Genomic DNA, 25,571 nt, shown 5'->3' on the forward strand with positions numbered 1-25,571 from the left:
GATCATCCAATTTATTACAATACTGGATATTCATGCATTAATACCATCTATTGGTAAACCTAAAAATCTTATTTGTGTCAATGATTTAAAAAATTAAACCCTTTTCAGTTTATTACAGATAGTGGTTAAGACAAAACAAGAGTTTGGAACAAAATTCTACAATTCAAAAAATTGTTTGCAAGATTTTTAGAACAATTTCTTATTTATCAAAGTTTAATTCAATATGGGAAAAAAATCAGAGTAATAAAAAATTATTGTTTACTACATACCTTCCAACTCCATTATAGCAACACATACTAGCAATATTACCATACCTTCCAACTCCATTATAGCAACACATACTAGCAATATTACTATACCTTCAAACTCCATACAAAACTAACATTACTGTTCTTCTGATACACAGTTAATAATTTAGCTCAACACTACATTTTCATACTTAAAAACTATTGAAATTCTGCTAAAATTAAAACAGTTTAGAAGTATACATAGAAGGTAAAAATATTTACTTAACAGTAATATAAGATTTATTAATATATTACATTTAAAAAAAAAACAACACATTAGCACTACAGAGAGGGATCCTCCTATGGTCACTATTCAAATATATGTTGACATTTGTTGACTTACATTCAAATTTTAACTGATTGATAATTTTTTTAATAAGTTATGTTTATGAATTTGGTATCAAATTGTAGATTATAATTCAACTTTTAGTATTATACAGTGGTTAATTTCTTAATTTAAAAGTAAATATTAAAAAAACACCTAAACATTGATTTATGTGTGTAATGTATGTTGAATGCAGCATTAGTTCAAGTTAGGTGTTTGTGATGTCCAAATACAGAGTCTATAGTATACAGTGGAACCCCTCTAAGTGGTCATCCTTTGAAAGTGGTCATTCAATCACAGTCCCTTTTTTTGTTTGCATAATCCCTAATTATGTACAGTGGAACCCCTCTAATGAGGCCAGTTTGTCTCAGTCCTGAAGGTGACTGCTTTAGAGGGGTTCAATTGTATCTTAAATATTAGGAACTGATATCAACAAACTAGAATATAAAATTATAAAATCTTTAAAATATCTTAGTACTTAATTCAAAACCTGCAAATTATGTAAAGACATATGCACATCATCAAAAATCATAGTGTAATTACTCTCACAGATACTCTAATGGTTACAAAGCTGGGTGGATTCCACCCAACCTGTAAAGGAAAGGTTAAATCTTTCTTTTTGTTATGAAAAAATAAAGTTATTTCTAAAATACCTCACATTCTAAAAACTGAAGAAATGTTTACAAATAACACAACTGCTTATCATTTTTGCCCAAGAAGCACATTTCTGACTGTAATAAATTATATTGTAAATTAAGTTTTTCTGATACTGAAATACAAAATATCAAAAAATTGAGATTATCTAACTTTACACCTTTAATTATTTTGTCTTATAGGTCATATTAAGTTGTTGTTTCTAAACAAAATTATACCAAAGCAGTTGCTGCACAACAAATCACACTTCAAATCAAATATCATAAAACAAATGGAATTTCTGAAATGCTAAATCTACCTAAAGTATACTTAAGATAAATATAAATATGACATTACATCTTAATGAAAAACAAATCAAACAAGCCAAAATATTTTCAGATGTAGAAACTACAAGATGTATACTTAAATAAAACTACAGTTGTAGCTCCAAATTAACAGTATTTTTTATATTGCATATGTTATATTCAAAAACACTATTACTACATTTCTAGTATGTGAAACAAAATAACCCTACCAAAATAATCAGAAGGCCCTAAATTCCCAACTTCAACTTGTGGTTCGTTTTCAGACCGTCTCTGCAGGACAACAGCTGTTCCCTGAAACAAAGAATTACATTTAGGACCAAAGTCACACTTATATTGTTAGGGATACAAAAAAATATTGTTCAAATATTACCTAATGTAAGAAAGTTTATAATGCTAACAATCTAATCTTAAAATTTTCATTACTTACAACATTTATTACACCATCTATGAAAGTCTGAAAGACACTAACAAAAATAAGTGTTTAATTTTATGGATTTCTTTTATAATATTCATTTTATAAAATGTAACTTATTCTGCACACATCATACAAAATATATTTCTCAACTATAATGTTGAAAATTTAGTGTGACGATTGGAAAGCAACCATTGTTACTAACTGCACAAGATAATTTTTCATCATATTCTCCTATCTTGCATCATTAGAGGAACGTGTTACATATATGAAGAAAAATATACAGTGCTGAACACCACAGTTGACTTGCCAAAGTGGTGCCATCTGGACACAGATTATTTCACTCTCTAAGCAAGTAACTAGTTTTAAAATTGCTAAATGTTTTTGTTCTTTTTATCAGAGGATATATATATATATATATATATATATTAATGAAGAAATCTTAATACAATTGTGACTCACTTCTTCAATAATAAAAAAGTCATTTCCTGGTTGACCCTGCTCCACAATCACTTCTCCATCATTAAACTGCACAGGTTCCAGAGAATCAGCTACTGTAAGACGTTCCCATTTATCGAGACTCTCTGAAAACCAGCAACAAACTATAGACATCACAACTTTTGTTTTAATAGACCTTAACTTTCTTTAATAATAAAAACTTGCACTAAAACGAAGCACAACAAAAATTAAATTCTTGAGAACAATTTTACTATCACTCTAATACAATACTTATCTCTATAAAAAATAAAACCCTACAACCCAAGCACTTTCAAGGAGTTGATCTTTCAAAAGTGCTCAGGTTATAAGGTTTCATATTTTTGTCTTTGAATAATTTTAACTTACATGTTTTCCAAACTTCATGAATTTTTAAAGTAATATTAATATGTTGCACTAGAAAATATATGACAATCAACCCCTAACTGATGCACTGAAATAAAACTTTATATTATCAATTACAACTCACCCAAAATAGATACTTTACTGAGAAATTCTTCATACATTTTTCTCTTTCCAATTGTACTACCCTAAAAAAAACAATAATAATAAACCATAACATTTGAAAAGAACTTAGGTTAATAATCATTTAGTTGAGACAACACAATACAACTTTGTGTTTTAACACTTGTTTGTGACACAGGAACAGTTTAACACATGGAGGAAACTAAATGTGTTATGACAACTATACAATATTTACTGTACACGCTCACACACAACAGCAGAACAGTAGCTGGAGCAACACTAGAAGAACAACTAACTTAATGCGATGCACATTAAGAGGAATAATTATATTATGTGTAAAGGACAAAAAACACCAGAACTCGAATTGTGCTTTTACACTGAAGTAAAACCATAACTAGAAAAAGCAAAAAGAAAAGTGAAAACAAGATAAAAACAGTATTATCTGTCTACTTTATAAACACAACTCCCTGGGCACATAATTATTACAATGAATTGTTTACATGTATATAGCAGTACATATAACCAATGAAACTGGTTCAAGTAATAAAAAAATAGTATTGTGACATCGTACAGAAGCTCTATTCCTATAAGACATCACACAGACTTTCAGATTTTACTTTAAGCACAACTGTTCCCCATTTTTCACTTAAGAATTAATAACAGCACTGCACTTCTATAGCTGCTTCTTTTGACTATGTATCTTATTTTTTACCATCTTGCCTCTTGTATGGTCAAAAAGTAATACATTTTACCCCTACACCATCCCCAGAAAATTATTTTTCAAACATTTCAAATTATCCCAGTCAGGCGTGTTAAATTCGGTGCCCAGTGAAAGATGCTAAAATGTGTAACATTATGACCAGAATATCATCCACTGAAAAGGCTAAATGTTTTTGACAACATAACTAGTAGATTACCCATTATAGATTTCAAAACGTCTGCATATGAACAAGTTCATTATCCCTTAAAAGTGTGAAAATATGTCATAAAAACCAGAAGATTAACCATTAAACATAAGTTTAATGAATTACCCATTACCCATATAATGAATTAATTAAATACACACTGCACATTAAGAAACTATTTTATTAGGTTGTCCAGAAGTAAATGTCATTTTTGAATTCCAAAGTTTGAAAAAGTATAAACCTGTGTTGCAAAACATGCTTTAATCAAAGTATGTACCATTTGCTTCAATACAATTTTGCCAACGTGTAACGATGCTGTTTATGCCTCTGCTGTAGAAATCAGTTTCTATGGTCAATGAACTCCCTGAAAGCTTCTTCTGCAGCTGCCTGGTTTTGAAAGCGTTTATTGTTCAAAAAGTTGTCAAAGTGCTTTAAAAATGAAAATCTGTGAAAGAAAGGTGGATGAGGCAGAACCTCGATTCCCAATTTGTTCAATTTTTGGAGTGTCATCCTTGACAGGTCTCATAACATCGATTTTGTTGATCTTCAGTCAGCTCATGCAGAACTAACTTATCCAACTTTTTCATCTTTTCAATTGCACTCCAGTGGTTGGCAATGCTTGATTTGCTTGTGCCTAGCTTCTCTGCAAGCTCGTACTGTAGTGTGAGGGTCTGTCTCAACTGCTTCCCTTAATGAGTTTTCATCTAAGGATGGCTTCCTTCCACAACCTTTGTAGTTTTCATGACCTTCATTTCCATGTTGAAACCTTTGGAACCAATGTTGAACTGTATATTCAGTAAGAGATCCATAGCCCGAATGCCTGGTTGATGTTCCATATAGTTTCAGTAGCTTTTTGTCCAAGTTTGAAGTCAAAGGAAAATCAGAATATCCTTCTTGCCCATGCTGTCTTAGGGGTTGTGAAATTTACTCTGAGTAGAGTTGCAACAGCAGATAATTAAGACACCTTGTAAGCAACAACACCAACAATAAGTTACTCAGTATTCAGCTTCTGAATGTCATCATGAGAATTCAAACATTTATTTCTGGACAACCTAATATGTTCATGGTCAAAAAAGGTGCCATGATAAATTTTACATAACGATAATTAAAATTTATTCAATACATTATATTATCTTTCTACTACTTGTTGTTACACTACCACATGTTCACCACTGCAAAGGAAAAATATAGAAGTTAATTTAAAATATGATTATTATTAGCTACACACACATGCATCAACCTTTTAAAATCAGGAATTATTCAATTATCAATTCCTTAAACCTCAGCAGATGCTCTCAGCATTCAGGTGAAAATCCTGATTTACCCATCAGATGGCATCAGTCTGCTAACATCAATATCTATTTGGCTCAAAACTATTCCACACAAACCATTATCCACCTTTTATGAATCAACCAATAATTTTATAAAAGTACAAAAATAATTACAAAGAAATCATAAAAATATCTGCAGAAGGATGCTAAAAAAATTATAGTTTTAGCGAGACAAACTAATTACTAATGTAACTCATTAATATTTTACTCATAATTCCAAACACTTAATCACAATTAATTAAGCATATTATAGTGTTAAGTTCAAAAACTATGAAAACATTTCACAGCAGTATTTTGTAGAATACTCTACCTGTTTCCAGCAACAGTTTAAGATTTATTAAGAGAACCTGCTTGCTTAAAACACAAATAATATCAGACAAGACTTAAATATAGCCTACCAACAATATAAGAAAATATTAAAATATAGAGTAGAAGAATAACTTAAGTATTTTAAGAATTTCTGATTCACCACAGAGCAGAAAAAATGTTAAACAATTAATGTGTCAGGGAAATACAAGAATTTAAGGGAGGTCTTACCATTAAGATTCTCCTGTACGTGTCACGATCAATTGCCCAAAGTTTCACATTTGTTTTTGCCTAAAAAAAAAACAACACAGATGTTCCACTTAATTGATAAAAATAATATCTAATGGCATCAATTGGTTTAAAAAAAAATCAGATTACGAAAACATACGATACTTTATTATATAAAATAATAAAACTATGACAGGTTTTAAACTTGCTACCCGAGACCAAAGGATTTTTTATGCTCTTTGAATAGACTGAATTAGGTATTTTTGCTTCAAGCAGAATGTCAAGAAAAACAGATTAAAACCTTATACAGCTGCTGTTCTTGAATATGATAAATTATTGCCGCCTTTGGCGAGTTATAATTGAAATATACTAACCTTTGTGGTCAGCCTCTTGGAATGCAATAAACAGACTGAATTTCAGTCATGTTTCTACCTTGGGAGTTACAAGTTGCTGATTTGTGGGTGTGATAAACAAGGTAAATTAACTTGTACAGTTACTGATCTTGGAAATTCAAACATCACTAGACTAACCTTTACAGTTGCTGCTCGTGGGGTGCCATAAATAAGTGCAAGTTCTCCAAAGCTTCCAGCCTCACCTATAGTGGTCACTAACTGTCCATTGACAAACACCTAAGGCACATAAAATTTCCCATTAATCACATTAAAACTACAGAAAAAGAGTTGTGTTTGATAATGTTATTTAGGAACTGTTACATAACCACATTACTATAAAGCTGTACATTATAACATCACTTTGGGAATTGTTACAAAACTCAAGTATAAGCAAAACTCTATAAAACTATTTTGAGATATCTTACATAACCATATCATAAGATAAAATACTAAACGACAATAACATTATCTTTTAACTGAAGCATTTCAACCTACAAAACATTTGTAAAATTTATTGTTTATAAATATATCAAACTGTTTTCCACTTCCACTTATGTCACAAGTTTAATGTGAAAAGTAATGAGCTTCTAAATAACTAAATCTTCATTAATGGTATTTACTGACAGACAAAATTTCTAAAAAATTTTATTATTTCTAGTAAATGTGAAAACAGTTGAAATCATAGTTTAGAAGTATGTTAATTAACTAACAACAAACCAATAACTGGCCTTATCAGTCACACTGTTAATTTACTCAGATGAATCAATTAACTGAGCATACAATGAATCAACCCATATTACAGTAACATTGTTTATAATCATGAATTTACCATAGGTACATTAATGAAATGTGAGGAGCATTTGGAAAACAAAAGTCTGAAGCACAAAGAAAATCAAATAATTTAATAATCTTTTTGTACCAAAGATGTCTTCCAAATGAAAGTCAGTTTGACTCAGACTCTTTAACAAGTTAGTATACAAAGTGATGCTTGTATAAGCATTTATGTCTATCAAACGAACCGTTGTGTAGAGTGACACAAAATACTGGACACCAACATCATAATACCATGTTAAATAACACTTTAAAACAAACTAGGGCAAGCATAATTTGACCCCTACCACCTGTAGAGTTAATATATGATATCCAACAAAGCTTTTTTATTGGCAAAATTAACAAATAAAATATCAGTAAGTTTCTATTATAATGTACATTATTATGAAACACACAATAATAAAAATAATTGTTCAACTATTAACTGGACAAATAAAGCAATGTAATAACAGTACACCTCGAAGAATTTTCTTGTTATGGTAGCGAGAACTCTCCAACACAAGGATTAATGGGAGGGAAAATTTTAGGAGTTAACTGCTGAGGCAATTCAAATAGTTTTCTTTAATTCTGAATTATTTCCAAATAGTTAAGACCTTGCAAAACTCAAGTAATAAGAGAGTAATATAAAAGCAAAAAGAATGCACTGTCTACAATTTCACTCCTTTAAACAACTTCCCACACTAATTCATACAAGAATGTCAAAAAACAAACACATTACATTAAATTCAATAATTTTCTTCAGGACAGTGGAGACACAAGTAATGTACACATTAAGTTACCTAAGGCTTAAACTAAATCCACTATCAATATATTAAATGACAATATAAAGTCAAATGCTTAGTGTTAGCAGCATACTCGATTTTCTTTACTAATAAGTGTATGTGAATGTAGAGAGAGCATTAAGTGCTGTGGATGAGAGAACCACTATCTAAAAAAGTGTAAAAACCACTGTCCTTGTTCAAAGAATGTTACACAAAAAATAAAAAGACACACATACCCCAATTTAGGTTCTTATTATTATAATTTACAACTACAATTATTTTTAACTTACAATACAAATTTAAAAGGGGTTATATACTTGTATACCATGGTGTCTCTACAGTTTTTTTTAACAGTTAATACTCATAATTCACTAATAAAATAATAAACACAAACTAAAAAAAAACCACCCTAATATTAAACTCTTACAATACACGTTTTTACATCGTAACATTCATCTATATTTATCCCTTGAAATTAATAACTAGGGAACTATTGGACCATACCGTTATTACTAAGTATATACACCAATACATACTAAAGAAATTCTGAAAAGTAGCCTAACATTTAAACACTGTTATTAACAAATCTATATAACAATTAAGAGATACCTCAACTTCTCCTTGATCAATAACATAAAAGTTATCACCTTCATCTCCTTGATGAATTATGACTTCTGAAGCATTATGAACCACGGGAAACATGGCATCAAAGATGTCACTATAAAAATAAGGATACACTTTAACAACAACACAGATAAATATAATGCCCATTTTCCTCAAGGTTTCCATTGCTGAAAACAGCTACCAATCAAGTGCAACATTCTGAGCTAGGAAAAAAGTTTTAGTGGTCATAGATCATGAGGACAAAAACCAATATACTAGACTTTCCAAGTTCACATTAACAGCTACATCAATACAACACCTAAGAACAAAAAAACAAGTAACAATCCCAAAATGTACCATCATCACACAAGTTTCTTGATATCCAAATTTCTACAATCTGACACTTGACTATTACACTGTTTAGATACTAAATTGATAGGTATATCTTAAGATGAGGAAGTCCCATGTTTTCAATTACTCTACTTTTCAAAATATAACTCAGTAGCTGTGACATACAGAACTAGGTTGGGGATAGTAGTGGTATTTGTTAATCAACTGATGAACAGTTCCAATCAATCACATTTTATTTACTTATTAGTAATGCTCACCAAACCATTGCATATACAAGGAAAAAAAAAAAGGTCAGCTGTGATTGCAGTTTTGCTCCCAATAGGTAGCATTTAAAGGAAAAAGTTGGCACCAGGTGCTGCCATCTAGTTACCATCCCTCTGGTCAACAGTTCAAAATTAGAGACAATGGCATATAACCTTAGTAGCTTTGCCACAATAAATCACATATGATGCCAATGGAAATGAACCAGAAAACCTTGAAATCAGAAGCCCCATATCAAATCAATAAAACTGAAAAAAATCTGAAGTTAAAAAACAATAAATGAAAATAATATACAAGACTAAAATCGGGAAGAGCACAGATTCTGCAAATTATCAACATTTTGATTGCTTAGTTACTTGAAATAATATAACATTAAATTTCAATTAAGTTATTTTTATGTAATTATTCCTCACAGGTAACTAATTATACTAATTAAATTCCTCTGCTCCATTAAGAACGTTCATATTAATATTTCCTTAAAAAATGTTTTCTGAAAACTTGCACACCATCAATAAAAATATTTATTACTCTAAGTATATTGATAAAAATAACACTATCAACTTAGATTTGTTTTTGTCACACTAACCTTAGTTCATTATCATCTAAATGAGCAAATAAAACATTCTGATGAATAGCTTTAGAAAGAGCTGCCATGGTCTTGTAGTCTTTTGGCACAACCTAGAAAGAAAGGAAGAAGAGAAAAGTATGATTCACTTGATAAGAAATAGTTATTAAAAGCATTAATACTATTCATTATGTTTTAGTCTTGTACATTTCTTCAAACCCTAAAAATCCACAAAGATTTTATAAAAAATACCACTTCTTATCAATTATCTATGAAATAAAAGTGCATTAATACACATCAGCTAGCCTACTCATGCATTAGCACCAAATGAATGATCATCGGATGGAAGAGTCCAGGTCTAATATATGATTTTGTTGTAGTTTCTTATCTCACTAATTTCTAGTGTTTGTTGAACCAACCTGCACCATTTCTTTACAAAATTATGATGATTCTTAATGTTTAGTCATTAGCACAAAACATATTCAAACCTACTTAGCAGTACCATCTACATGTAAATATATCTTTAAATTCACAAAACATGCACAACATAATACTGTTATGTGAGTGTTGAAATATTTTGTCAACTTGTACCTAGCTTTAATTCAACAATCTCTCACTGCAGAAAGTAATTGTTATTAACTGGCTTCTGTTAGTCAAAAGATAGAGAAAATATTAATTTATATGATTTCTGCTAAACTTAATTTTTAAAATTAACTTTTCCAGTATCACATGCAACATTAGGATTCATTTTTCCTTGATTTAATTGAGATTTATTACAATTTGACAAATTTTAGAATCAGAAAAACACTTGGGCAACATGCAGTCAGCAACCGTAAAGATCAATCAGCTTTACCGTGCATTTTCAGCTTTAATCCAGACCAAATTTTTCATTCACCTTTGCCATGGCCTATGTTTATCCCAAATTCAAACTCATAAAAAAAAAATGCGCTTGCAAATAACTTTAAGAGCATACAATGTTACAAACTCATGATTATTATTAAATATTTTATCTGCTGCAAGACTTATAAATCATTCCAATAGACCTTGTGTGTTTTGGCATCAACCCTGACTTGCTACAATTTCAGCATAAAGTAACTTTTCATGTAAATGTCTCATTCAATTTATAATATCAATCAGGCAAGTAAACTGTTAATTTTCTTTACCCTGGATGTAGGTATTAAATGTGTGAAACGTAAATATTTAATGTTGAACCGTACTCTATTCACACATGTCAACAGTAACATAACTACAAAAGTTGGGCCACCCTTCATAAGAAGTAAATACATTTCCTGCATTTATTCCTCCTGTCAGAAATTCTTAAGTTTGGCGAGTTTATTATATTTCACTAGTGCCTAGTTATCAATATCAGTTTTGTTCAAGATTATGCTTCTCAATCTGTAGTTCACTGACAAATCTGTTTTTACAACAGGAGAAATAAAAAGATTAGTGGCTTAAAAACCAGCACAAAACCATTTCCAAAACAATTAATATGATAGATCTGGTTAATGGACAAATTCCCAAGAAGACAAACCTTCTTCACATAGGTAGTCGCATCTTCCTCCGAGTAAGTTTCAGCACTTACAGCCCCTCGTCGACCCCGTTGTGGTGGAGCTATATTAGGCATTGGAGAGAGTTCGTCTTCTTTCTCATCACAAGGAACGGCCGATTTTTGCTGACTTGCTTTATTTGCTGCCTCCTTTGAAAGATGTTACTAAGTGATTATACAAGCTAAGACATTTTATAGCCTTAACATATTCTAAACAATTACAGGTTTTACATAACAGTGTTATATCCTTATATTTAATAATTGTTACACACATTTTTTTGATACCTAAACTTAAAAAAAACAACCAAAAAACCTAGTATGACATTTTTAAAAACACCGTACATATAAACTAAATAACTAAATTATATCTAGTATTTTTACTTGCCCTTGTTCTGGGTAGCTGAGAGAAGAATGGAATCCTTGAAACAAGTATAACTCAGTGAAAATGGTAAATCAAATTATACATTGAGTATTCCACTTATTTTTATTAAAAACTTGCAGGTCAGAAAAACGAATATTTTCCATTGAATGATAGTCAGCTCACTGCACTTATTAATCACTAGTTCAAAAATATGCTCGTGTATCATACTGCTAAGAAATAACTTCCAACTCAGAATAAGCTACATACTTAGTGCAAAACTTAAATAAAGCTCACCATCAGTATAGCTAATTAAATATGCATTTTTTATACCTCTGCTTATAAAGATTAGTGAACTGTTTTAATCACTAAGGTACACTTGTTTTAACAACATTACCAACTTTAAAACTTATATTTCATGAAAGTTTTCCAGTTTAGGAGACTCAGGTTAGTTTTAAACAGGAATTATGTTAATCTTTATAACAAAAGTAATTATATCCAACACGATAACTAATGAAACCAATATTATTAATAAATGGAACAATAAAGTAGCACATTACCTACAAAACCAACCAACACTAGTTTCTGGTTTGAACAATTGTCACTGATGTATATTTCTTTTGGTATTTGTTCTCTATCTAACTCCCCCACTTTACCGAAAGAAACTCAGTGCAACACTCTTACTACATAAATCAGTAGCCATGATGATTAATGCCATATGTTTAGTTAAAAGCAGTCATGCCTAATGCATCAACTTTCCCACGACACAAAAACCCAGGTTTAAAAAGACAAAAAACAATGAATAAAAAATAACTGACCTGACCTTTGTAATGTTATATGTAATAAAAATAAAAAACAAACTAAACTTAACACTTAGTTTGTCAAATCTTTTACCACAAGTCTTTCAACATCCTTCTTTCCTGTCACTCTTAGGTTCTTAGTTAACTATTATTTTCTGTACCAAACACTTGCATGCAGCTGCAGGAAGTAAGGAATAATATTTAGCCTTCCCTGAAAGCTGAAGAGAGAACATGACAAGCCACTAGAAAGGTGAAAGTTCTATAAAATCAACACAGTGCATATATAAATACACAAGGAATAATATAACAAAGGAAGTAAAAGAAAAATTAAACTAATGACAATGTAAAAATTTATCAATACAAAGTACACACACTAAAGCTGTTTACGTTTACCTAAAACAATATCCCAAGGAATGAAAGTATACACGAAAAAGTATACCTGAGGTTGTGATATTCTGAAGTTTCTTACGCCAGTTTTTTTTTAGCAATAATATTGAACATTTCACAGAAATGAATGAATTATTTTTATAATTTTTGCAGTGTGAAAAATGTGAGAAACATGAGTGAGTTGATGACCCGTCCATAAACCCTTGTAATCAGGCTCATATCCAGAATGTTTGAAGAGTGAGGATTCTAATTTGCGAGATCAAAAGTAAAAAAATGTGCAAAGCACAATCAGCATGTTGTACATGTTAATGCTACAGGGGGCTCTGGGGCATGCGATTATTTTTAGTCAAAAAATGCAAATGCTTCATCAGAAGAATACAGACTTCTAGAGAATATTAAATATATCATAAGATCAGCTGTGCTGTAACTATATATATCTGACATATTTTTTTACATCACAAAAACAGGGTTTTTGCTGAATCCCCCTGCATATATGCATGGTAATGATGAACATATTCTTTTGTACTTAATAAGCTAAAAGTAGTAAAGATTGTAATATAACTACAGTAAAACCTGCATGGGGCAAAAACCTCTACAAGCTGGAAATATCAAGAATTTGCAGCATTATCTGAAGATTTCTCTTATAAAAGGCCCTCTATTCGGCAGAACCTGCATAATGCAGATGGAAAACTATCATCTACCTCATCTATCAACAAGTAGGATTAGAACCTGAGTAAGGTGGAAAAAATATTTTTGATTAAATATTAATAAATTCTCCAACATTTTGTTACAGTAAGTATTGGTTAAATATATTCTGTTCTTTTTCTGCTGTCATTATTTTCTGCAATTAAATTACAGAAAAGAAAGGAACAAGAAAATAGAAATATTCTACTTTTCCTAGATAATGCAACTTGTCACCCAAAAGTTAAACTATTAAAATGTTCCTTTTTTTCTTTTTACCTCCATGTACAACATAAGTTCTACAGCCACTAGATAATGAAATTATACAGTGTATATAATTGAAATACAGAAAACTGATGTTTCAGCATATTATTACAAACATGGGCAACTGTAAGAGAGCATCTGAAATGACCGTGAATATTAACATGTTAAATGCAATTGCATTTTTAAATCATTTAATCAAATGCATAAAAGATGAATGTGTAATAAAGTGTTTTTAAAACTGTGGATTTATTCTTCATGATAGTGGAGAGGTTGCTTGTTATGACGATTCTAGTGAAATCCAAAATCTGAGAACGTTGACAAGAATGCTTTTACATAAACCGATTTAAAATCTATAATAGAATCACAAGATGGTAACAGTGCGAGAGATTCAGAAGATGAACAGAATGGAAAAGATAGTAAGGAAATAGAAATTCCTACTTTATCACAAGTGTTAAGTTATATTAATGCTATCAAACTGAATGCAAAAATGAAGGGGGAAAATGAACTTTATGAAAAGGCTGTAGAATTGACATTCTCTTTTAACCACATGAGAAAGCCCATTTAAAAAATGAAACAACTGAAATTGGAGACTTTATTCAAATAAATTTGATTAAGATTTTGTGTACTTATGTATATTTTGAATGTCTGTTTTTGTTCTTCTTCTAATAAATAAAGCATAAAAAGTACAATAAATTTATTCACAAACGTCTTCCCTTGAGTCAAACAAGTATAACGTTCCATTAAAAAATTATATATAATTAAGGAAATGCATGTTCACTATCTATGAAAGAAATTTTAACTCAGTCCCATGTAATTCCACATTAGACAGGTTTTATTGCAGTTTGGAATATTAATATTTAGAAAAATAAAAGTTTATAGTTCTAAACTTAAGTGCCATTCTACTGTAAGCTTCAAAGTTAATGTATAATTAAAGATACTTTGCTTTGTTTGTAGTTGAGTTTTTTCTAGAGAAAGTTCTGAAAGATAGATTTATAGGGCTGTGTACAAGAATGTTTAATATTTTCATATTAAAAATATCTATACATTTGCAAGTACAACTAATATGTGCAAAGCTTTAGTCTATCCTATTAAGATTTGAAATGCAAGAAATCTTAAGTTCAAATAATAAAGATCTGAAACTTTCAGGCTAAAGTTACCTTCTTGTAGAACTCCCTGTATCTTCTTGAAGACATGGTGGCCAAATTTAAGAAATATGTTAAAAAGTACAAAATTCATGGTCTGTAAGAGTTCAATGAATGTTTAACAGTAGTAAATTTTTTGTAAGTGACACTCTTATAGAAAGTTCTGTTTCCTAATCCAGAGAAATAATCTATCCAAATACTTAAATTACCCAGAAACTGTTTATAAAAACCTTGATGACTAGTGTAAAAATAGAGAAATCAAATGTTTCTACTGTTATAGCTTCAAAGTTTTTAATAATAAAGTTAGAAAGATAGACTCAATCAGTAGTCCAACAACGTGCTTGATTTGTAAGTTAATATTTTCATTATAAAGGCTTCAATGAGGTCACAATGGTAACAATAGACTTAAAAGTTTAACAATTAGCCCAATAAGGTGTTTCTAAGCTTGAATAATAGAAGCTGAAAATTAGTTTTTTCTTGAGTTCTTGACATCAAAAAATATAAGCATAATATTTTGAGATGGATACTGGAATAAACACACTACATACCTTAGACATATGCTTCTTTTCTTGTTACTGACATATTCCATTCCATCTATGATGAAATGGTGAGTTCGTATAACTGAACATCAATTACTTCATAGTTTTATTGACACTGTTCATGAGCAGAAAGTTTCATTTTGAGAATTAGGTTGGATATTGTGATAATCTTAAGGACCTTCTGTCACCTGGTTAGTTATCTCAAACATACAATTAAAACTGTCCAGAAAATTATTTTGAAATAATAGTGTGTATCACACTTTATAAGAGTGAAGTTCCATTACAAAAAACAATTCTATATTGATCATCTTCAATCTGATGACCATAATTAAACAATATTGGTCAGCAATACAATTTCTAAGCTTCTGTTACAGACACTCCACTGCACATTAACATTAATTTCCAAGATATTTATGTAAGCTAACAGTACAAAAGTTCATTATTATGTGAATAAAAAGCATAAAATTACAGCCTGACAAAACCTGAAATGCAATAAAACTGGGTGAAATTGCTAAACCACTGAATTTAATGCTAGTGATAAGAGAGAAAGAGATGGCATCAACATGAGAGAATACAAATCTTTTATTAGGATCTACAATTCACTGTTTAGTTTCAAGTGGGATGTTAGATCCATAGGTGAATAGGGGTAAAAAAACAACAGGAATTTAACTGTCATAATAAAAGTTTGTTTGAAGTTTGTGTGAAGCTACACAAAGGCTATCTACGCTAGCCGTCCCTAATTTAGCAGTGTAAGACTAGAGGGAAGACAGCTAGTCATCACCACCCACCGCCAACTCTTAGGCTACTCTTTTACCAACAAATAGTTAGATTAACCATAACATTATAATGCCCCCACAGCTGAAAGGGCAAGCATGTTTGGTGCAAGGGGGGGATTCAAACCCGTGACCCTCGGATTACGAGTCGAACACTTTAACCCACCTGGCTATGCCAGGCCCATAATAAAAGTCCGTTTTCCATTGGAAAAACCTGCATGAGAAAATTCTTTAATATTTACTATTTGTTAATCAACTGATTTCAAGCATGCTTCTTTTACAGTATCAGCACATTGTGTGTCAAATAATAATATAATTCAACATTTAACACACTCTTGAAAAAACTGTGTTCACTTTACTTTTTTTATTATTAAAGCCAATATACCACACTCAATTATAAAATATTCCCTCTGTTATAATCATTATATTTCATATTCCTACCATGTTCCACTCGAACACCATACAAATAACACTATGTAACACAAATTTTGTTCCTGGATAGTATGTGTTATTTCTTAATTGCTTATGTTGTAAAAGTACAGAAAATGGCCATTATTTCCTTCAAACTTTGCTTCTGTGACCTGGATAATGAAATTTAGAAATTAACCTATTATACTATGTAAGAACGGGCAAATTTACACATTTTCATTTACACAAGGTCTGAATAAAACAATATATTAATCAAAATTTACATGTATTTTTACTAAAGTTATACAAAAAATGAACAAAAATGTTTAGAAGTGAGTACTTTTTGGAGATTTACGGCTGTAATGTAAATCATTTTCTTGTATCAGTCCCTAAATATAGTCTTCAATCACATTTTCATTATATGCTCCCAGGTCATAAAAGCAAAGTTTGAAGAGAAAAAATAGGTCTTTTACATTTACTTTAGGCATAAGCAATTGGGAAATAACACTTTCTGCCCAGGAACAAGAAAAAGTAAAAGTTTTGCTACATAGTGTAATTAATACAAGCGTGACGAAAAATAATTATAGAGTAAAATAACTGCAGTGACTTTACAAAATTATAGTACTTTAGTCTATTTAATGTTATATATTACTTTTACTACCTTAGTTACTGATATTAGTAATATTATATAACTGGTAATATTTACCACTTAATTAGCCTCTATATGTATATTCATTTTAACTTTTGAAGATAAAGTTATCTTAGTTCAAAACGTATAACTTGAAACTGTATTAATTACTGGTATTATGCACTTTGCAACTTCGCTAGACAAGACTAATATTTAGTCTTAAGACCGAGTCAGTAACTGGGCAAGACTTAGTAAAAGACTTTAGCAAGATATAGTACACCTTACCCGTTCAAGCCTCTGAAAATAAGCTCTCAAAAATGAAACAGGATTTTCCGGACGACTAACGCAAAGTTGAACGATACAGTCTTTAAGAAGTTGTTGAATATTATTTTTTTGAACATATACTTCGCAGTCCTTCAATGTCTGCTCTTCTTCGCTGTTGGTCGCCATTTTTTTTTACAATTACACATCAGGTACTGTCTAAATAGCATGACGAAACGCATTTATTTACGAATCATTTTCCTGCTTCCATATGACTGCTGCCATCTAGTAGTCTTACTATTAGGTTTGAAAACCAAGATAGACACTCATATTACCACCACCAATCATGCTCTCTCTTTCAGCTACGGGGAGTTATAATTTTTATCACTCTCACTATTCATTGGTAAAAAATAGTCCTGTCTCCCATTTATTTTAATTCCATTAAATAAGGACAGCAACCGCAAACAGTTCTTGAATAGTTTTGCGTAAAATTTAACAAACAACTAAACACATCTACGTTGTCCTCCTCATCAGTCAGTTTCATTAGATTTAAAACGGTACGCCACACAATACACTATCTGCGCTATGCTCACCACGGTTATGAATTCCCATTTTGTATCGTTTTTAGTTCACAAATGGGGCCCAGCATGGCCAGGTGGGTTAAGGCGTTCGACTCGTAATCCGAGAGTCGCGGGTTCGAATCCTGGTTGCATCAAACATGCTCACCCTTTCAGCTGTAGAGGCGTTATAATGTGACAGTCAATCCCCCTATTCGTTGATAAAAGAGTAGCCCAAGAGTTGGCGGTTGGTGGTGATGACTTGCTGCCTTCTCTCTAGTCTTACATTGCTAAATTAGAGACGGCTAGCGCAGATAGCCCTCGAATAGCTTTGCGAGAAATTCAAAAACAAACAAGTTCACAAAGTTACTACTGAGACACGGGTAAAATAATAAGATATCACTTTTTAAGAACAAGTTTCATTGTTGCCCTAGTTATTGGCAATAACCACATTCTCAGTAGTCGAATAATCAACGTCACTATCTGCATGGATCTCACTCACTTTGAAAACGTTTTGAAAGTTAGAATTTAGAACATTTACGTATATGAATTTACGAAAGACTATGTTATCGTCTCAGCTGTCGACCAAACGAACTACCGGCTGTACCCACTACTAACTCTTGGAATACTTTTTTATCAGCAGCTCATAGTGGCCCTTCGGTAAATTTGGTGGCTTACAACGTTAAAAATCAAGTTTTAATATCCCCTTTGGACAGAGCACAAATTGTTCATTGTGTAGATTTGTGATTAACAATAAACCAACAAAGCGTTTTACCAATGAATATGTTGATTGACAGTCGTATTGTACCATCCCCACGGCTGAAAGGAGGAACATATTTAGTGCTAGGTTTGGATCCCACATATTTGTCATGTCTAGCTTCCTTTTGTCTCATACGTGTTATAAATTATTTTTAACGTTTCTATACTTTTGGATAAAGTCAGTTATGTCAATATTATGTATCTTAATCCTATAGCTAAAAAAAATATAATTGATGTTATACATACAATTAATTTCATCATTATTATTGAGCTCCCCTCTGTATTTTACACAGGAAATTAATGATTTCAGTAATTTTTGTTCAGTTATTTACCTTTACTTTGTAACTGAAAAACATATAATTTTAGTTAATTTGATAAGTTTTTTGGACTTCATCAATTTTGAAGGATATGAAAACAAGACGGTATTTCGAGATTGAAAGGTTGCCAAAAGGATTTTGCTGAAGTTCCCATTGAAAAAAAAAAGTATAATTATAAAGTTCAATTTTTATGTTACTGTTGGAAAAATAAAGGATATAGAAGACTGTTTTTCCTGTACAGAGCACATAGGATGGCAATAAATGGGTATTATTTTCATCGGAAGTGTGTCACTTCTAGGGTTCCTCATTGATCTGTTTTGGATGTCTTCTATGACTTATATAATTTATTTTGACGCCCGCATGGACATCATATTATACGTCGAAGACCTTAAGATTCGAGATAACACTGAACTCATGAAGATGTTTCCTTCACCCAGAAGAATATCAACAGTCTAAGTTAGAGAATAATTAGGTGTAAAACGTATTTTAGTGTTATATAATTGTTCATTTTGTAAAATAAACATTACTATTTTCAGAAAATATAAGGATTTGAGCGGATTCATTCATAAAAGCCAGGTGAATACTCTGAACATGAATAAAAGATCTAACAATAATTTAGTATCATTTTCTAAATGGTAATTCGTTTTTGTATTACTGAATAAGAGTGCTGTTTTAGTTTTGATCATTCTGTATAAAAGAAAGATATACTACATGGCCAAAAGTATGTGGACACCCGACCATCACACCCATATGTGCTTGTTGAACATCTCATTCCAAAACCATCGACATTAATATGGAGTTGGTCCCCCACTTGCTGCTATAAAAGCCTCCACTCTTCAGGGAAGGCTTTTCACTAGATTTTGGAACATGCTTGCGGGGAATCGCTCCTATTCAGCCACATGAGCATTTGTGAGATCGGACGCTGATGTCTGGCAAGAAGGCCTGGATCGCAGTCGGTGTTCCAATTCATCCCAAAGGTGTTCGATGAGGTTGAGGTCAGGGCTCTGTGCAGACCAGTCAAGTTCTTCCACACCAACCGTGAAAAACCATGTCTATTTGGACCTCGCTTTGTGCACAGGGGCATTGCCATGCTGAAATAAAAAAAAAAGCTTTCCCCAAACTGTTGCCACAAAGTTGAAAGTACACAATTATCTAGAATGTCATTGTATGTTGTAGCATTAAGATTTCCATTTAATGGGACTAAAGAGCCTCGCCCAAACCATCAAAAACAGCCCCAGACCATTATTCCTCCTCCACAAAACTTTACAGTTGGCACTATGCATTCAGGCAGATAGCGTTATCCTGCATCTCCCAAACCCAGATTCGTCCGTCATACTGCCAGATAGTGAAACATGATTCATCACTCCAGAGATCACATTTCCACTGCTTCAAAGTCCAATGGTGGTGTGCTTTACACCAATCTAGCTGATGCTTGGCATTGTGGATGGTGATCTTAGGCTTGTGTGCGGCTGCTTGGCGATGGAAACCCATTTCATGAAGCTCCCAACGAACAGTTATTGTGCTGACATTGCTTCCACAGACAGTTTGGAACCTGGTAGTGAGTGTTGCAGCTGTGGACAGATGATTTTTATGCGCTACGCACTTCAGCACTCGGCAGTCCTGTTCTGTGAGCTTGTGTGGCCTACCGCTTCGTGGATGAGTTATTGTTGCTCCTAGACGTTTCCACTTTACAATAACAGCACTTACAGTTGACCGTAGAAGCTCTAGCAGGGCAGAAATTTGATGAACTGACTTATTGGAAAGGTGGCATCCTATGACAGCGCCACATTTAAAGTCATTGAGCTCTTTATTATGACTCATTCTACTTCCAATATTTATCGATGGAGTTTACACACTGTATACTTGATTTTATGCACCTGTTGGCAATGGGTGTGGCTGAAATAGCCGAACCCACTAGTTAGAAGGGGTGTAGAGTATATATAGAAAATGGAGATGAGAAGATATACAAGAATAGTATGCAGTTTGGAAAAGAAAGGCAAAACAAGTAGCTAAAAACTCGAATTGGAGTTTAAAGTATATATAGGATGTGATTCAGGTCTACTAAACCGTTAGAGCTCCAATAAGCTACCCATACAAATTATGCTTTGGTGGTGGAATGTTAAAGTTGGAAACAAGAACTGAAGTATTAAGGTTAATAATATGAGATTTGGAAGTCCATGTTTACTTTTGTTCCTTGGAATTATAAACTTGTTTAATGGTTTACATGATTATGTGGTGCATGAAACTAATTTAAGATAATTTTCGTTTAATATAGATTGGGATATAAACAACTATATTCAGTGTGGATTGGCGATCCTGTAATTATTTGAGAAGTGAATTGAACGTCCTTTTTTTTTCAAAATGGGAAGTCGTATCGGTTGGTTTCTTCAGCCCTAGCAACCCAAAGGCTCTAAATAAAACTGAAGTATATGGATCAACATGATGTTTTTATTTTATCAAAAGCATAAACAAATTAAACATCTTGAATTCCATGCTGCACATGAATGTACGACATGCCTTAATTCACAACGAAAAGTACCCATTAAAACCAAATCCAACATAAAAAAAAAGGTGAAAGAGAGAGAAATGCTAAGTGTATTATGCTATTCTGTGATATCCAAAAAGAAACCTGAAGGTGTAAAAATTATATAATTTATAACTACAGTTTCTGCATCCTTTTGTCAGTTAATAACAGAAAATAAAACCAGGTTTTGAGTGCAGTTGTAAATATCTATCATGTTTGTTTGTTTTTGAATTAAGCACAAAGCTACACAATGGGCTATCTGTGCTCTGCCCACCACGGGTATCGAAACCCGATTTTTACCGTTGTAAGTCCGCAGACATACCGCTGAACCACTGGGGGCAATAACTACCATGATTTAATTATGATTCAACATTCACTTTGTATAAAATAATTTACATTATTCAGTGTGATGTTATTTGGAGGTCTAAATTTTGTGTGTTTCATAGTTTCTCGTACAAACCTGGATAGATTTGGGTTATCTTCATGAAGTCATTCCCAATTTTCAAAAGACTACAGGGAATGAACAGCACCTACCACCAACTGTTGGATTACTCCTGTTTGACCAAATGATGCAATTTAATAGTCACTTTTATAATGCACCTTTTGGACCCCAAAAGTAGAGTATTTCTTGTTTTTAAACCATGAACACTCAGATCCACAAACAAAGTACAATGACCAATAGGTCATACCAAACCCCTTTTTAGTCTGAGTGTAATTATTATTCATTTCAATGCAACTGGTATTAAAGCTAAAAACTGTTTTGGTGTAAACAGGATGAAAAAATCCTCAAGTCCCTTCTTTATCACATGCACAAAAATTATATACATTATATTATTCCCATTGTATTTTACTTTTGTTTTAATTGAAAGATTTCGCATTGTTACTATCTGCAATGTTCCCACCACAAGGATCAAAACCAAAATTATACTGTTACAAGCCCTCAGGCTGATCATCGAGCCTTCAGATTGGTTTAACCATTTATTTAATGTCAAGAGAATGGAAACATACAAGGTTCTCATGGCTGAACTCTGATACACTTGTAATCACTTAAAGGTGAATGTCTGTTGTAAGTTATAGAAAATAACAAATGAGTATAATGAAGTTTTGAGACTTTTGTATGTGGTATTATAGAGAGTAATTAGAACTAAACTATGTACCATCAGAAAGACTGATTGCATTACTACTTGTGCACTTAGGTGTTTCTTCTTTGATATTTTTCTGAATATTTATTCAATATTGCTCTTGTCTGCTTTATTAAAAACTATAAATAAATTTGCCTCAATTTTTCAAGAAGATTTCCAATTTTTGACTAATTTGTTTCTATTTTTGTCATAGTTTGTGTGGTCCTTTTGATCTGTGGGACTTAAGACAATTCCAACCATTTGTTCCACTCTTCTTCCTCCATACTTCAAGTTGGAGAGTGCTTCCATATCTCAGATTCGTGTCTTCTCAACAGCTTCTTCTCTTCTGCAGAGGACAGATTAGAGCATAATCCCAAATAATTAATCCTCTATATCAACCAGACTGGGTATATACTGTCAGTTTTTTTACTACGTAACATGGTTTAAGCAACCTGTCTGAAACATTGTAAATAATAATAGAAGTTTTGTTATACGTGTTTTACTAATTTTGAAGATTTATCCTTATTATTTTTCCATGTATTATGGTGTTTTCTATTATATACCAGTTCTCACTTTCAAACAGACTAATCATACAACTCTCAATGGACAAAAGTTATTAACATTACTTGACAATAAAATGCTGTTAGAGCCAACTTTTTTGTTGGAAATGGTAATAGTGATATATTTTATGTCAACCAGTATATTAAACATTAGCAACCCATTGTAACAACCTATCCATTCATTGTAGTTATAAAACAGATTGACAAATAAGTTTTTAATTGGTCGTAACACATCCAATGTCTGGTACTTTAATCCAAAATATGTAATGAATACAACCCAGTCCAATAAAAGACATTTTCTGATGTTGTATCTAATAAGTTAGAAAAACCACATTTTTGTTGTACGCAGATACCTTTTATCCAACTTTATTAATTTCAATTTCATATTAAAAAATAGCTTTAATTTTTGTAAAGTTATCTGATTAACAAAAAAGTCGAATCCATCAAGATCATGTATCATTTCAATCCTAGTTAGTTTCTGTAGCAAGATCCTGTAAAAAAAACTATTTACTGTTTATTCCATTGTTGTATTACTTTGTGTCAAATTCTAACACTTATAGCTATACAAAGTGCTATCTGTACATAATGATTATTAATTTGGAACAAACAGCTGCAAAACAAATAAATAAACTAATGGACTACTAACAAGATATTTATTTAACAAGGATTTAAACTGATTCACTCTATATGTGACACTAAAGTAACTAGTTTTCTTTATTATATTTTTTTAAATGCAGTGAGTCCATTTCTAACTAACTTTTTAAAACCATTCACTACTTGTTTCCAGTCCACATGCTCCCCAGTGGCACAGCTACAAGTCTCTAGAAATTAAGTTTTAACACTCTTGATGGACATTGCACAGATAGCCCATCATGTAACAAAGCAGTCCACAGGACCTCATTCCAGTTCAAGTATTTATAGATGTAACAGATTTGGGACTATTATTACTTGGTTGAGCTATATGTGGATCCCAAATGTGTGCTTAATAGTTAACATTTCAACCATATTAATTTTCCTTTTTTTTTTTATGATAAAGCTATCTAGCAATGTTTCTAATTTTGAACAGGGAAGGCTACCAACCAGTAGCTCCCACCACCAGCTCTTAGGCTGCTCTCTTTACCATTGAATAGTGGGATTAACCATCACATTATAGCAAACCTAGGACTGAACAGGAAGTACAACTGGCATCTGATTTACGTCCTATGTCCTGCAGGTAATATGTCAAACACCCCCAACCAAAAGGTCTAATTTTTCAAGATTTCTACTACTATGAATTTGTAACAACTTAGATTCATATTAAACAATACAACTGTTTTATTGTACAGTCTTTTCTTCAGTTCTTTCTGATTGCATAGATAGCATCATAAGGTAAATGATTAAAACCTGTATGGTGTATGTATGACAACTAGAAGAGATCATCTATCTTGTTGAGTTCACAAGAAACACTTCAAGAAGCTTTCCTTAGTTCACAGAGGTTGACACATCACTAAAGTTTCATAAACAGTAGGATATCAGAGGAGCCATAAATGTTTTATAGACAAATTTACAACATGTGAATTAAACATTTACCAGCAACAAGCTAAGTTAGTTGTTGAGCTGTGTAAACTCTAACCTTAAAATATATCTTAACATCAGTATGTTTACTCCTGCTTGATCTAGCCATGATATATGTTGATAAACATATTTAGCATTAGCAAGAAGTGATTAACCTAAGAGATAAACATTGGAGATAATTAAGCTAGCAAGTTATTGTATAATATGACTTTCATTTCCACCATATACACAAACATGTGCACAATGTTAAGAAAAATGTCAACTGTTCTGCATTAGAGAACGTTTTTGCTCCAGCATACAAGTTCTACGTTCAATAATTTCTTATAAGTTTCTCTGTGCCCATTGTCAATCTAACAGATCCACTGAAAGCCTAGTAAAATTATTTAAACACAGTTAAGTATTAGTCTAGGAACGTCATAATGTTACTGTACAAGTAGAATAGGTTTTTAAGCATACTGAAAACAAGTTTTTTAATGACATCACTTATCACAAGTCTTCCATATATCTCAACTCATCAGTTATGATCTACACAAGTACAGGCAAGTTTTTTTGTTTGTTTGTTTTGAATTTTGTGCAAAGCTACTTGAGGGCTATCTGCGTTAGCCGTCCCTAATTTAGCAGTGTAAGACTAGAGGGAAGGCAGCTTGTCATCACCTCCCACTGCCGACTCTTGGGCTACTCTTTTTACAACAAATAGTGGGACTGACCGTCACATTATAACACCTCCACGGCTGAAAGGGCGAGCATGTTTGGTGAGACAGGGATTTGAACCTGTGACCATCAGATCATGGGTTGAATCCCTTAACCCACCTGGCCATGCTGGGTCCAAGTTTTTTGCAGCTTGAAGTTTTTAGTTGGTAAACATTTCTTTAAATAATTGTAATTCAGGAAGCATAATATTAAAACACAACACGT

General features: G+C 31.9%; 1 protein-coding gene across 7 annotated transcripts in view; it reads right to left on the minus strand.

The window, feature by feature from the left end:
- Positions 1 to 17,502, minus strand: part of LOC143224938 (cAMP-dependent protein kinase regulatory subunit-like) — a 33,333-nt gene extending 15,831 nt beyond the window's left edge. The window contains exons 1-10 of one of the 7 annotated variants that reach the window (XM_076453439.1): positions 17,289 to 17,452; positions 15,204 to 15,249; positions 11,009 to 11,173; positions 9,499 to 9,590; positions 8,307 to 8,415; positions 6,244 to 6,342; positions 5,717 to 5,776; positions 2,948 to 3,008; positions 2,446 to 2,567; positions 1,781 to 1,862 (exon numbers count right to left, since the gene is read on the minus strand). In XM_076453439.1, the coding sequence (XP_076309554.1) occupies positions 1,781 to 1,862; positions 2,446 to 2,567; positions 2,948 to 3,008; positions 5,717 to 5,776; positions 6,244 to 6,342; positions 8,307 to 8,415; positions 9,499 to 9,590; positions 11,009 to 11,173; positions 15,204 to 15,212 (799 nt within the window). In that variant the 5' untranslated portion in view covers positions 15,213 to 15,249; positions 17,289 to 17,452. Of the gene's footprint in view, positions 1 to 1,780; positions 1,863 to 2,445; positions 2,586 to 2,947; positions 3,009 to 5,716; positions 5,777 to 6,243; positions 6,343 to 8,306; positions 8,416 to 9,498; positions 9,591 to 11,008; positions 11,174 to 12,275; positions 12,415 to 15,203; positions 15,250 to 17,288 lie in introns of those variants that run through there. The other 6 variants (XM_076453438.1, XM_076453435.1, XM_076453434.1 and 3 more) reach the window with 6 other exon arrangements.
- Positions 17,503 to 25,571: the final 8,069 nt, after the last annotated feature.

The sequence above is a fragment of the Tachypleus tridentatus genome, chromosome 9 (assembly GCF_004210375.1).
Source record: "Tachypleus tridentatus isolate NWPU-2018 chromosome 9, ASM421037v1, whole genome shotgun sequence".
Classification (NCBI taxonomy): Eukaryota; Metazoa; Arthropoda; class Merostomata; order Xiphosura; family Limulidae; genus Tachypleus; species Tachypleus tridentatus.